Source organism: Pinus tabuliformis, chromosome 2_2 (genome assembly GCF_031772625.1).
Source record: "Pinus tabuliformis cultivar Carrire ecotype Pingquan chromosome 2_2, CPIR1, whole genome shotgun sequence".
In the NCBI taxonomy this organism is placed as follows: domain Eukaryota; kingdom Viridiplantae; phylum Streptophyta; class Pinopsida; order Pinales; family Pinaceae; genus Pinus; species Pinus tabuliformis.
The window spans coordinates 466824155-466840150 of NC_142300.1; the positions used below are offsets into that span (position 1 = coordinate 466824155).

A 15996-nucleotide genomic window follows, 5' to 3' on the forward strand; every position below is an offset into this window, starting at 1 on the left:
GAAGCGGTCATAACTTATCCATCAACCGCTTCAACCCTCTGATGAGTCTCTGCTGCACATGATGAACAAATCTGATCTTTTGTTGTATTTCTTGAGTCGGTTGTGCTGAAACCCAAGACTGATAAATTTGCGGCTGGCTCGAGGTGGTACTTTCCTTCTCGGCCATGCTTCTTCTTTAATGTTGTAGGTGAGCAGTTATTGCGCAGAGCTCGGATCTGATCTTCCTCCTCCTTTGGGACACAAACAGGTAAAGGGTGAAAGGACATTATGCGCGGTGGCGTGAATAAGCAGACTCCTTGTAAGTCCTCTATTGCGGCTCGCTGCTGGGCACGGCAGTTGGAATTAATATTCCGACATGCAGCCGGAGGACATCCATGATGTAGTAAAGAAATCTTGATTGGGAGTTAGATCAAAATGATACAATATGTTTGTATCTGTAATCGAGGTTATGCGAAAAATCGAATCCTTATTCCGAATATTTGTGAGATTAATGATCAAGCACAGCAAATCATTGGAAACCAATCATACGAAGGTATTATAGGAGTTGAAGGTCGTATACTTGTCATACCGAAATTGTTTGACACCAATGTCGAGGATATCAGCAGTCAAGACCTGTATCAAGAAATACATTGGGTCTTAATTTCATTAAATTATATCCTGCCTTTAATGGTGCCTTTATTGTGTAAATAAATAATCGAGATCTCATCATAATCTTAAATGTACATCTATGAATTTCATAGAAATCCATTAAATTTTAGATTCTTCCCGGAACAACGCCCATGTTGTGATGATTCCGCCAAGAAGGTAATGAGTGGAAGTATAATGATGTAACTTAGAGATTTTAACTTTGTTTTCAACATGAATATATTTCGGCGATTGTTCTTAGCATTTATGTTTTTATTATGAATATGATATACGTTTCATATATATATATACTAACGGTTAGTGTTTATTTTATTTTTTCAAAAATATTTATATAAAATATTTTATTTGAATTTTATTTTATAATATTTTTTATTTAAAGAGAATATTATAATTAATTTTGAGATATATTTACACTTATATTACACTAATTCATCTTAATACCAAATCTAGCAAGCATCGAGAGGGATCAAATTTCTCGAGGTACAAATTTATTTTTTGAGTGCAAAACTTGAGGAAAGGTTTGCAGGTTGAGAGATTTGGTCTCTCTCGGCACTTGATAGATCTGGCGTTAAGATGGATCTAGAATGGTTTCAGTCGTTTGCGGTCATACAAAATTTGCCCAACATGTAATTATTTTGATAATTTTAGATATGTTAAATATGTCTAAGATTAATTTGGTCAATTTACTTTAAATTTTCTTTGTTACCTCAGTTTGTTGAAATGAGAGAGACTCTTAGTAACTTGAATGATGAAATACAATTTTAAGTGCAAAGTTTCAATGTACAATTTTATATATAGAAAATGTGAATACTAGGAATATAGCAATTACAAACAATCTTCATTGCAATCAATCTGAAACTATTGTTTTCCATTTTCTCATATCGATCATATGAAAAGAGTAGTTGGAATCATATACCATTCCAATATTTAACTCGAGCTATTGTACTAAACAACATACCTTGTCCCTTCTCTAATATTAATAATAGTTTTCTCCAAAGTCAATCATTGTGACTTATGGACTATTAAACCCCAAATAATTTTCAATGGTAGTTATTTTCTATTACCGCATTTGAATGCAAAGTAATTAACAATGTTGAATGATGGAAAATAGGAATAATAAGAATGTACCAATTATAAATTCAAGTAAGCAAACATTTTATTTAGGATGAAAATTCCAATATTGTATTTATGGTTGAATAATTTTTATGTGCTTACACTGAGAGAGCGTGTGTATGTTTTGGGGGTGAGAAGGAGAGATAAGGGGAAATAGAGATATAGATGGGAGGAGAGGTAAGAAGAGAGAGGCAAAGACAGGGAGGGAGGGAAGAGATATGGATATTGAGAGAAAAATGTTAGAGAAAGAGAGAGAAGGGGAAGAGAGAGAGAGGGAGGGGAAAGGAAGGTGGCATAGGGAGATATATAGATATGGAGAGAGAGAGTGTATGTTTAGGGGATGAGATAGAGTGATAGAGAAGCATAGACAATGGGAGATAGAGATGTAGATGGACGAGGTAGAGATGTGCTTACACTGAAATCATTGCACACTATTAATCTAATTACTTTGAAATTAATATACACCATACATCTTGTTGCATCAAATCAAAAATCAACATCTACACTAAAATCAATGCATTTAGTGAAAACAATCAAATAGGGTTAGAAATCAACATCTAAACTGAAATCAATGCATCTAGTGCAAGCAATCAAATAGGATTATAAATCAATATCTACACTAAAACCAATGCATCTAATGCAAGCAATCAAATATGAGTAGAAATAAACATCTACGTTGAAATCAATGCATCTAGTATAAGGTATTAAATATGATTAGAAATCGACATCTACAATGAAACCAATGCATCTAGTGCAAGCGATCAAATAGGATTAGAAATCAATATCAATTTTTTGATAAATGTAAATATATGATCATTAAAATTTTATTTTAAAAATATATATTTAAAAAAATATTTATGTTTTATAAATAATATTAAATTAATAAATAATCTAGTGATATAAATCAATATATCCTTAAATCTTTGTATATTATAATAATACAACAACATTATTGTTTTTTAAACAAAACATAAAACAACAATTCTTAATATTTATCAACAAAGATGAGTGAGAAGTCTATAGTTTGGTTTAATAGTTTATTATTTAAGTTTTTTTTTATGTACATATCATTATTTAATATTTTATTTTTTGATATTTTTATGTAAATAAAGCTCAACCTATGTCATATATATCAAATTATTCAATAAATGAGTACATTCACTAAATCTGGTCGTGTATAAAAACACTAGATGGGAGATGTGGGATTATCTTCAACTTCATAAGAAAAATCCAAACAAATTTTGATTGGAGTTTGGAGACAACTTCTAACAACCAAGTGGAAGGGTATGCATTATTTCAAGGTCCCTCATTGGCTTAGGAAAGCGATTATATCCAATATTTTAATTTTTAATCATAGGGGACTCCAATTAATATAATTATTGGGAGGATTATAAGTATTCTTTCTCAAATCTCTAAATATCAATATTATCATGTTTTAAGGATCAACAACATCAAAGAATACACAATTAAAACTAAGAAGTTAAGCTATATGGGGTCATTAATAGTTAATGATCAACTTTTATTTTCTCCTATCCCATGAAATTTCAATGGCTCACTCAGGGCTTGGGTGGGGACAAATATATCCACACCCATTCTTCAAAAGGAAATGGATCATAGGTTGGAAATGATCAGGAAAATATTGTGATATGAGGACTTTCCCCCTGCACGTGTTGCAGTTCCAAGACATGGTCGGGAAAATATTGTGATCTGAGGACTTTCCCCCTGCACGTGTTGCAGTTCCAAGACAACACAAATTTACAACCAAGATGGTGAGATTCATTTCTCTACATGGGAAGGTCAGTGTGGCATTCATTTTGCAATCATTGGCGATTTGGTTCCCACGGTAGGAGGGGATATAGCCTACCACCATACTTTTCGCATGAATTGGATCTACAAAAAAAATGCTCCATAATAGTGGAAATGCAGGAAATGAAATCCAAACTCCATTCTGCACAATGGGGGGAGAAATGATTTGAAATTTGAGGGATTTCTTGGCTCTAGATATCTGTGTGGGATCTATCAAGTCAATCTATAAGTAAATATCCACTTTAAGGTATGATTACTTTTCTTAATTTATTCCATAGGTCCTGGCAATCTCGATTCTAGTTTAAATTTGAGTTTAAGTCTAGAATTGGTTCTTTGGCTCTATGAGGAAGTTGGGGGGTCTACTGTTGAAGTCGGTTTCCTTGGGAAAATATTCATTGTGTACCCTATTCTCCTTATGGGGATGTTGTGCGCCCCTTGGGGTCCAGGGTTGAAGTTAAGGGTCGAGGTGATGTCCTCGTGGGTGCTTTCAGGGAACCCCCATCAATCTCGGCCTTCCAAGGAAATTGGTTTTTTGGTATGATTAATGTTCTCCAGGGATTTGGAATTTGACCCTTTTGATAATAAAATGTTGTCCCAACACCTGGGTTTACTTTTTGTTGGTTTCTCCCTGTCCCCTCCCAATCGGTTTCATGGTTCTATAAAAGCTTCAACAATTGGTCTTCATGAGATAGTAATAGTCGGGGATTTATATGGAACTTTGAGAGGGGTTGTGGAACTGGGGTGGCTTATAGCATCATTGGTGCTCAACATGTGTATTGTGGTCTATCAATTCTTATCTTGGCATTGGGGGTTATTTTGTCTCCTTAGTTTTCGCGTCACTCCCCCCTTGAGTGGACTTAGTGGTGCATTAAGAGGCCTTTCTAGGCCACCTTTGTGGCATAGTCCCAATTGGCATGATAACATGGTGGCTTATAGTGCAATTGGTTTTAGAGTTATTTTTTGCCTTCTTTAATATGTAGAAATTAGATTGGGAAAAGGCCCTTTCTAAACTACAACAAGACATTCTACATCTTCAACTCTAATATAATCAAACTGCATCTTCGTTAATTGAGACTATGTAATTATTTATCAAAGAGAGAGTAAAAATGTAGGCCATTATGGATGCGTTGGCAACTCAACGAAGGATAAAGATGTAGGCCATTGCAGAGAAGCCGACAACGCTTCAACAATAATTAGTGGATCTCCAATCTTTTTCAGGTTAGCTCCATCACGAAGATTCTTCCTCAGCATACTCCTCTTCTCTAGCTATGGGGTGTGTCATAGATTTAAATGTTCTTCCTTCTGAAGAATCTGAATAAGCCATTATTGCTATCCCTTCCCTTTCTCATATTTTCTTGTAGTTCAATCGGAGAAAGATTTTGTTTTTCTAAACTTTGTTATATGGGAGTGTCTCCAAACACATATTTTTCACATTAATATAAATATTTTTTGTTCTAATTCAAAAAAAAATATAAAAACACTACTAACATATAATAAGTTTTTTTTTATTAAAATATTTTAATTTTTTAATGAATTATTTACTTATTATAAAAATGCAACATATGTTCTTTCCATATAATATATTAAACAAGAGTAATAATTGTAATGCAACATAGTCCTTTCCTCTATTTGTATGCTAACAAGAGTAATAATTGTAATGCAACATAGTCCTTTCCTCTCCTCTATTTGTATGCTAATTAATTGATTAAAAGTTGTGCGGAATGCTCCACACAATGAAAGCAAAAATCTCTCCACACAAAACTCTTTGCACAAGCTTCAACTATAATTTAATTGGCAGGCTTACTCATAGGTTAACAACACGTGAGTATGGATAGAATAGTTTAATAAGCTCATAGGTAATAATAATTGATATTCATATGAGTGTACTTTGGCTCATGAACAATCGTTAATTCAGCTTTCAAATTAATCATCAATGAATAGAGGTAACTCCATGGAGTCTAGAAAATTTTCCACGTAAATATTTAATTATGAGTAATATTGACGTTTTAATACAAAGGCGACAGTGTAAAAATGAATGATTTACTTGCACTGAAACTCGTCCAACTCATGATTTTGTGCTTTGTTCATTATGTTTATTTATTTTTCTACGTTAGAATATTCTCATTTACGTACTGGTGACAAGAATGGAGCATTTCCGACATTATGCTCGTGTGACTGCATTAGATATAAAAATTTCCACGAATTGCCACTGAATGTGAATACAAATAATGGCGCGGAACTTTGTCATAACAAGTGGGGATCCCAAGATAGACATAAACGATGGAAGGAGCAAAGTGACGAGAAGGAAAAAGAATGAAGTGGGACCAATAGAGGATCGCTATGCATCACAGTTTTCCTCAGCATAGCGGAAGATCTCTGGGAGGTGACTGGAGACTCAAAAGAGCGTCAGGTCCATTGTTAACCACAAACACCATGGCCAATCCCCATGTTATGTGCACATCCAAGTGGCAGTGCATCACCCAAGCGCCTGCAATAAATAATGATCACCATAATTACCACTATGCGCAAAGTAGGATCCAATATTCAGGACACCAGTACAGAAGGAAAGTGGAATGCTGTGAAACAAATTAAATGCTCACCAGGATTGTCAGCCACGAATCTTATTGCAGCCCAGCCATTGACTGGAACGTTCACAGTGTTGCGCATAGGAGGATCCACCAGGTTGAACTTCTGAGGATCGGTTTGTGCATTATAATTGCCAAAGCCTGCTCCCACGATGTAGAAGTCATAACCATGGAGATGGATAGGATGGCTTTCACCCGCAAATATATTGGTTCCTTGAAGAATTACTTGCACCGTCGAGTTATATTTAAGAACTTTCACTCTTGTGGCTTTCACAGGGGACCAGAGGCCTCTGCTGATGTTCTGTGCGGTATAATCAAATCCCACGGAAGGGATATCAGGGAAGTCCGTGGAGAATACTCCTTTCATGCCAAAATGCTGAGCTTGAAGGATGGAAGAAGTGGTTGGCGGGACAAATGATATGTTATTCATACTTGCTGCAAATCTTGATCCGTTGGGACCTCCACAAGACTGCCCTGGACATTTGATCAACCCCAAACCGATGGTGTAGAACAGATTCTCCTCCACACTCTGAGGAACGAAGACTGGGTGGTCGTGTGAGCCCAAGCTTCTAAGACCATTAGCGAAGCTAGTAGCACTGTTGGTGTCGTTATAGAATGGAAGATTAGGCATGGCTGGAGTTGAAGTCTTAGAGCTTCCCTCGTATTCTAAAATGGCAGTGGTAGTGGTGTTATCGAAGGGAATTCCTTGTCCGCTGGAATATGCTCGAGCAGCCATGTAGTATCTACCTGTAGCCTGATTGGCAGTGAGAAGTATGTCTGTTGTCTGGCCGGGGCCGAGCATCAGAACATTCGTCTGAAAAGGTTTTGTATACAAGGCATCCACAGCGACAACTGTCATTGTATGGCTAGCAATGGAGAAGAATAGGTCAGTATTGAGTGCAGCGTTGATAACACGTAGAAGATTAGTTTCCCCACCTTTCATCGAGACGCTAAAGGTATCTGCAAGTTAACCATCGTTTGCCATTAGCGACCAATCATTTGCGAGCTTACTAAATTCGGAAATATCTGAATAGATTCAGTCTAATGTACCTGAAGTAGAACATTTGTATAAGTCGCCTGGTTGTCCATTTATAGTAAATGCATCTGAAACGTTGGGGGCAGCTCCTGTTCGGGTTGCTTGATTCACAACATCCATGGGATTCCTATTCCACCATTCTCCTGTCAATGCAAACAGGGTCAAATATTTCAATCGCATTACAACTTAAATTGAAATGGTGCACAATTAATATTTCTAACAGAAGAACATAAAACATTGAATAATGCGGCAGTATACCTAGAAGAATGGGAATCTGGCGATGCGGCCTGGTAAAGGTAAAGGGATAAGTGGTGTCCAGCCTTGGCAAGATGATCAGGGCTCCATACACAGTAGCTCGAAGCCATGAACTGTGTGCATGCCACCATAGAGTCCCTTCTTGACCAGTGATGGTGAATTTATATGTGTAACTTCGCCCTGGGCGAATGGGGCATTGTGTTATAAATTCAGGTCCATCGGACCACCCTGTGCGAAATTGCCGCACTCCGTGCCTGTAAATAGAAGCATAAACAATTTATTCCTTTTAAAATTATGCATTAACATCAATATGATGCAGTACTACTCGGTGGGCTAGAGACGTACCAATGAATGGTAGCGTTATATTGCGCCTGGTTGTGCACTTTCACTTTAAGTTTGTCTCCGTTTCTAACATGCAGCGTAGGACCCGGGAACTGTCCGTTCACAGTGATGATATTGTGTGTCCCACATAACCTTTTAACAGGTGTAGATCGAAGCTGAATTTTGCGATTAACCAGCCACAAACATCATTACTTTAAATTGACATGACTAGTGCAGGTGACACATATTCAATGAACCGAGGCAACTACTAAAAATAATTTCCCAGAGAAATTAGTGTGAAAGAATTTACGATGTGTGTATCAATGTTATTGACAGAACGGCCATGAAGTGCATCCATAAAGCAATCAAATAATACCAGAAAAATCTCCCGCAATATAGCTCCTTTTTCTACCAAAATATAATATACGTTTACATGGAGAATATTGAAGGTGGGAAGACATACAACGAATATGTGAGTGTGTAGCTTCGCCGAGACCATAGCAGTGAACAAGGTTAGGCATATGACCATCTCCACAAATCTGGCTGCAAATGGCTGCGCGGACAGATGTTGATTGAACGCCTCCATTGCCTATAGATTGATTCACCAGAACGATCCGAACTTGAAACTGCACAGAATTGAATTGACAGTTGAAGAGGAAGGGACGAGATAGGCATGGATCACAAAATTGCCGAGATCAAGTATTTATAATTATCAATTGAACTCAGTTCAGTTCAGTTTGGTGATTGGTCTATGTTCGAATTGTTAAAGTCATTATAAAATCACGGCAAAAGCTGGTGAAGCTGAAAGTCGTTACAAAAAGGCTAAAATCGGTGAGCTGAACTCCAGATTAAAGATGAAAGCACACTCAAACCGTTGTACAACATCCGAAAGGTCTGTTCACTCGATGACGGCACCACCCCAGGGAATCGGGAATCAATCATCTGACCTGCCATCCATATGTGATCTTTGGTGGAGACATGAAGACTATGTTCATAGTCTCTCTAATCATTTCTCCCCATTATTAATTATGCACAACATCATGTACCGCAAGAAGCAACAATGAAAGCTCCACAAAGATTGTTATCAAATTTTGTGTGCACGGAGAGGGTTTAAATATCTGATTAATTATATTGTTTTAGTACGTTGAAATATCTTTGTAAAGAAGTGTTGATTTTAAGTCCGATCATAATAATTATTCTTGTAAGTTAATTGTAAACAAATAGTACATTCAAAATAATTATGAAACGACCCATGATCATTATGGATGGTAAGGAAATAATAATAAAGAATTTAATGGATGGTAAGGAAATAATAATAAAGAATTTAATATGATGGATGGTTTTTATTTAATTAAAATGAGAAGTTAATATAAGATATATTTTTTACTTTAAAAATACTTTAAAAAATTGTATTTAATGTAGAAGTATTTGTATATAACTAATATAGGTTTATCTTAACCCTGGAGGGATCAAATCTCTCTAGGTGCAAACTTTTTCTCAAGTTTTCCACTCAAAAAAGAAGTTTGCATCTCAAGAGATTTGATCCCTCTTGGCGCTTGATAGATCTCGGGTTAAGATGGATCTATGTTTGTTTTAGTCATTATCTCCCTCTCTATCTCCTTCTCTCTCTCCCCTTCTCTCCCCTTCATCTATGTGTCTCGCTCTCTCTCCCCCTCTTTCTCCTCTCCTCTCTCTCTTCCCTCCTCTCCTCTCTCACTCGCTCTCTCTCAATCTCTTCCTTGTCACTCCCTCTCTCTCTCCAACTCTATCTCTCTGTGTCTCTACTCTTCCCTTTCTCACTCTCCCCCTCCAAATCCATCTCTCTCCCTCCCTCTCTCCTTTTCTCTCACGAGTCCTCTCTCTCTTCCTTCCTCTCTCTCTCATCTCCCACCTCCCCCTGTTTCTCTCCCCATCACTCTCTCTCTCTCTCTCTCTATTTCTTTCTCCCCTCCAACTCTATTACTATCTCCCTCACTCTCTCCCTCACTCTCTCCCTCTCTCCACCCTCCCTCTCTCTCATCCCTTCTCTCCCTCCCTCTCTCTCCTCTCTCCCTCGCTTTCTCTCCATCTTTCCCTTTTCACTCCCTTTCTCTTTCCATATCTATATATATCTCACTCTCTCTCCGTTCCTCATCCTCTCCCTCTTTCTCTCTCTTCCCCTTCTCTCCCTCTCTCTCCTTCTCCTTATCTTCCCTCCTGCTATCCTTTCTCGCTCACTCTCTATCCATCTCTCCCTTGTCACCCTCTCTCTCTCCAACTTTCTCTCTTGATGTCTTTCTTCTTCCCTCCCCCTCCAACTCCATCTCTCTCACCCTCCTCTCCTCTCTCTCAAGTCCTCTCTCATTCCTTCCTCTCTCTCCCTTTCTCTCCCACCTCCTTCTGTCTCCACCTATTCATTATTAGGATGAGGAAAATTTCATGAATATTTGTAATGCTTTGGGTCATTATATTGATTGGGTCAAGACATAAGAAGGAATGTGATATTTTGTTTGAATTTGCTTTGAAATGGATCTATATAAGGGGCTACCAACAGCAATCAACTTGTAGCTAGACAATTGGATTCATTATCAAGGGGTACATTAAGACAAACTACCATTAAAATATAATATTTTCCATGAAGATGGGCATTTTCCCGTTAGATTTCCAAGGAAGGAAGAGACCTAGAAAAATAATCAAGAGAGTGATTAATGGCAGCAGCTAAAACAAAGAAAGGGAGCTCTAAAGGAGAGTGTGGCTACAAAACCTTAGGAAGGAAATGGATCAAGATCTAAATCCCCCTATTCTCCAAAGAAATTAACCACTACAGATGAAGAATCTTCCTCAAATAATCTCAAGGGCCCTAGAGGGAATAAATTTGAAGCCTTGAACTTGGTATATGAAAATGGGAAATTCTGGATTTGACCCATTAAGAGAATCCTCTAGTGGAATCTCATCACGTGAGCTTTGAGCATCAAATTGTTGAGATGCCTCCCTTGGAGGATATCCCTCTTTAGGAACAAGTTGATACAAACAAACACGCTAAAATGGAAGAGGAGGAATTAATTCACTCCGCAAAAAATACAAGAATCCCATGAGGATCTTCTACCTTTGGATCAACAATTGAAAATTAGAAGGTGAAAGGAAAAATAGAGAAAAACCACACGGAAAGAGGGCCAGCAAACAAATCGAGATGTGAGAAGCACACATGTAGATAAAGATAATGATTTGGGTTCCCAAAGGTCATTAAAAGAAACATTCCCAAAGATTCTCAAGCAAACCAGAAAAGGAATTGGCCATGCTCCTCTTCAAGGGGGCTCTAAATCCACAAGTAAATGATGAAAGTCCACTCCTAGAACTACAAATAATTAGGGTGAGAAAAAAGAATGGTTGAAGTTAAGAGCTTGGTTATAAAATAAAACCCCTTGGTCCTCCTTCTCCAAGAGACTAAATTGGGGGAACATGATGTTATCTGAAAATGTTCAACTTTATTGAAAGGGTGTGAACTTCAGATAGTAAATTCTCATGGAGCCTCACGAGGTTTGTGCATTGTATGGTCTTCTCTTAACTTTCATTTGCTCTCCTTTTAATCCACTATTCACTAGCTCGTGGTTCAACTTTTGAATTTACATTCTCAAAAGATATGTTTTTTCTTCGATATTTATATGCTACTACATTATCAAGAAAAAATAAAACGTTGATCTTCCCTGTAAATGCTAATGGACTTTGATTGGTGCCAAGACTGTATTTTTGGAGACAACTTTAACACTACTCTCCATCTGTGGGAAATAAAGGAAGATCCCTAGTTAGATACCCTTTTCAAGAGAAGATGTAAGACCTTATCATTAAATTAGGCTTGATAGATATCAAGACTCAAGAGAACGTGAAGAACCAGCTGATGGAGCAGATTGATCAAGTGAGTCATGGTACAAAGAGTCTAGATGTGAAAATGATAGAGGATGATAGAAATCTAGATCAGCCTTGAGATTAGAGTTATGAATGGTGACATCCTCTTGCACAATGGATGAGTGAGTCTTCATCATAGGCTTCATGAGCCATTCTGGAATTCCCTCCATTAAAGTGGAAGAATAATGAGAAGATGGACAGGAGATTTGATTCGCAGTTTTCCCAAGTTTACAATCACCACAAGGAGGCACCCTCATCAGGACTGAAAAAGGAGGAGGACAAGGAACAAAATGGTTAGTAAGCTCCTCCTCTAAAATTTGAGGTGCCTTATGATTCGTAAGAGTTGGGAAAGAAATGAAAACAAGAGGTTCAGGCTCACCATATAAGGAGACATGAACCAAGCTCTCAAACTCTTGTTTCAAGAAAAACTAGTTCAAAAAAATCCTCTACTGATTCATCAAGCTTCATTCTTAAACAATTGATTATTTCACAAACATCTTGGTGGTTATACTTATCGAAATCTTTATGAAGCATCTTGGAAAGTTGACCGAATGAATTGATAGAAGCAATGGGTAATGTATGACACCATTGACTAACACGACCTTTGAATGCGAGGGTGAGTAATCTAGGGATGACATCTTTGGAACATATTTTGTGACAAATACAAATACGGATAACTTGAAACAGATGTTCACTAGAAGTTGATTCACCCTCACCATCGAACTTGTGTTCAGACAGGTCATGAATAACTTTTGTAGGATGGAACAATTAAGCTCTTTGGAAAAGCATCCTAGGATTATGATTTTGGGAAGAGCCATTTTAAATAAGAGATTCTAACTAGACTCAACGAGCATGGCCTATCGTTTTTCCCTCCTTCTAGCGCCATTTTGTTGACAGTGTTGGAAATCCATCAACTAAGGGGATCTCCCCGATATGAAGTCCCAATTAGACCTCACATCTTTTGGTGTAGGAGTCCCATCCAGTATAAAGACTCAGTTGCCAAATCCTCAAAGATCTTCCTTAGCTCTAGCTTTTAGCATAGGAGATTGATACAATGGTGTCTTCGAACAGCAAGGTGAGAGTGCTTGGTGAGCATACAGTGCAACTGTGTCTAGGTTCTCTTACTACAAAAGGGGGAGAAAATTGAGCCTCTAAGTGAGAGGTAATAGTACCACCAAGGAAGAGACACAAATGAACTAGAAAGGCATGTCCAACATCCAAGGAAACAGTCCACAGTGGACGTGACAGTCGTTACAACCAATGAACAAGGGAAGATCTATCTAACATTGGTGAGCACCAGTATTGCAGCAAGAATGTTGCAACTCCTAGGGCTTCCTACTTTACTTTTATCAACCCGGTAGTTCATAACAAACTTGGCAGGGATGGTGCTGTATGCACAAGTACTAGCTCTTACTGTAGGCTGTCACTTGGTCAGCTAGCACAAGATCACTAGGAGCTAAAGCCAACTTCTATGAATTCTCAGAAGAATTTTTTAGCTATGATGAAAGAAAGCTAACTCTAAAGAGGCTATTCTACTTGCAGAAAGAGAAAGAAGATTGGAGTGTAAAGCATACCCTAGCAAACCCTAATTCTTCCTACTAACCCTACTTTTGCAGAAAAAGAGATGAAAACTGATGAAATGAGTGCCATTGACTACTGAGAAAGTAAATTACATCTATTCAAGCTACATCTAGAAGGAAATGAGAAAAAAACATCTTTTTGGATTTTTGGGGTGTTTTACGTGAAATTGTTATGCTTGTAATTTATCTATTTGTGGTTGTGGCAGGGATTTGGTGGCGATGGAAGGCGACCTTGGGGTTTTCAAAGGTGTAGGAAGGTGTGGGGGAGTCCTAAGAAGCCTTTGGTAACCTTCTGGAGACTTCCTCTGCGATCGGACTTCAAAAAGTCACTTTCAGGAAATTCTACAGGAGGCTGCAGGGGATCTATAGGAGGATGTCGAGAACTGTTTTTAGAGGTTTAAAAGGTGGAAAAATGGTGGGAAAGGGTAGCTGAAGATTAGATGGAGGTGTCAAGGTGTCTAAAGCTTATCAAGGATGATTAGTAAAGAAAATGATGGTTGGATTTGTTCAAGAGACAAGAGGAAAGCTTATGAGAACAATGCAGAAACTAGGGCAGATTCTTGAAGGGCTGTGAGTGACTTGTGAAACCTGTGAGAAAAGAGATGATGATGGCTACTTTATTGATGTATTATGAGCAGAGGTGTGTTGTAAGAGAGCTGCAAGTCAAAATACTGAAATTGAGCAAGAAAAGAACTAGTTGTACCAAAAGAACAAAACTATCTCTTATGTTAACCTAAATTTTGACCTAGAAAAATAAAATGTTGAACAGTGCTATATGAACAGGATAGCATGGAAAGAGATTTATTGCAGAAATAGAAATGAACATGGAAAAATGGATCTGAAGCAGAGCATTAACTTTTAAATCAAACCACAACACTAGAAATTACATGGAGGAAGCAAAAATGTGTTTTTAATGGCAGCAAAAGTGCCTTGACCTCAGATCATGGCCCCAAAGGGAGGAAAGGAGATCAAGGCTCTGTTGATGGCCCTTTTGGATCTTCACCTATCTCTATTTAACCTACTTCAGCAACTAAAATGGAAACAGCTATGTAAACCAACAAAAGCAACCTATTCTAATCAAGGGAAAATGAATCTATCTAACAGAAATTAATTCATGAACTGAAGAAAAAACATATAAGTACAAAGAAAGAGTTGTTGGGTAGCTTGGGTTGGGCCCTAACCCAAGAGCTTCAGTCCTCTAAAAGGACTCATTGCTGACTCAGAAAATATTTCATCTCCATTATCAAAATAATAATCACATTACATAAAATTGTCCACAAAAAGTAAGCTCGAAATGAGTTAAGCAAGAGTTGCAACAAAAGTGTGAAAATTTGACTAACATCCAACTAAACTACTGAGCACCTAATCCATCCTATTTACACAACTGGAGCCTCCAACAGCTCTCGTAAAATCAAGGAGGCTCGGCTCCCAAGACTAGAGATAGGCAACAGTTCTTCTTCACTTGCTCGGCTACCCTTTTGATGCATCAATGTGGCTTCTTGTGCTCCGAGTTTTTTGAAGGAGGATTCGAGGTAGGGAGTCATAAATGAGGGGGATAGCCTCCTACAAATCCTCTCCCTTGTTTTCCTCAAATAGTGGCTGCCAAATGCTCATTAATCCTTTGACTTTGTCCCAAAATTGACCAAAAATCTGCATAAAGCACACATTAGACTTCATGGCATAATGACTAACCCAATTAACTCTATTAGCATAAATATAATAAAAAACATGCAATAAACTAATGAGAATGGTGGATTAAGTTAAGTTAGAAGGCCAAATGAGCCCATATAATTACCCATTTCTGGGGCTCATTAAACATCCAGCGGAATAGTCCACAACAGGTGTGATGGTCGTTATAACTGGTGAGCAAGGAATTGTTTTTCTAGTATCTCGTGGAATAGTCCACAAGGATGAGATAGCGTGGAAACCATTACAACACATTACCAACAAGATAAGCACTAAAATAACTGAAATAGTTCAACTATCTTAGTACATGTGAAAGCAAACATGAAATACAAACATTCACAAAATAGTCTTACAAACATCCATGAGTCATGCATCAAAACGTGCTAGCCCATAGAGGCTTCTTTAATTAAGCAAAAGTTCCAAGACACATATTTACATTGCACGTCACTAGCCCCAGTAGTGGGACATTAGAGCCACTCCTTGCTCCTCAAAGGACTGATTGGTCTCTCTAATGCTTTGCGGGAGGATCCAAGGTGAAAAATTCCTTTCCTCATACAATGAGGGGGTATATATAACAAGGGGGTATGCTTGACCCTTGTGACTCTTTGAATACCCTCATGACTATTCAACTTCCTATGACTTTTCAAATGACATGACTCTTCATATTCATGTGTGTCTACTGGATGTCCACTTTACATTACATTTGATTTAAAATATAAATGTCTCATAATAGTGATGTGGCCTTTGCAACTCATGACACGACTTGACATGAGACTGTTGACATGGGCTGGTTTGTTGAGGTGGCAAGGTCAAGCCACTATTGTTGCTGAGTGATAAATGTGTTCTTAGATATGCTTTCTCTCATCCACATAGCTTGATGGTGCGGAGTCTTCAATAATCTTTGGTCTTGAGAGGTAGTTTCATACATGTGTTCCTTTCTCTTGCTCTTGATATGTTTATTTGTTTGTCCAACTACAAGTGAGTCTTTAGGCATGCTTCCTCCTTCTTCATCATCTCACCATGATTTGAAATGTACCTATTCCTGCAATTCACTCATGACGGGATGACATCAATCCAAAAAATCCCT

General features: G+C 37.8%; 1 protein-coding gene across 1 annotated transcript; it reads right to left on the reverse strand.

Annotated features, from left to right (window-relative positions):
- Window positions 1-5588: 5588 nt before the first annotated feature.
- LOC149193329 (laccase-12-like) lies at window positions 5589-8419 on the reverse strand. The gene is made up of 6 exons (XM_089406576.1): window positions 8225-8419; window positions 7786-7937; window positions 7444-7694; window positions 7200-7328; window positions 6165-7109; window positions 5589-6052 (listed from the first exon to the last, which is right to left on the reverse strand). The coding sequence occupies exons 1-6, from the start codon at window positions 8345-8347 to the stop codon at window positions 5922-5924; spliced, it is 1731 nt and encodes a 576-aa protein (XP_089262702.1). The 5' UTR covers window positions 8348-8419; the 3' UTR covers window positions 5589-5921.
- Window positions 8420-15996: the final 7577 nt, after the last annotated feature.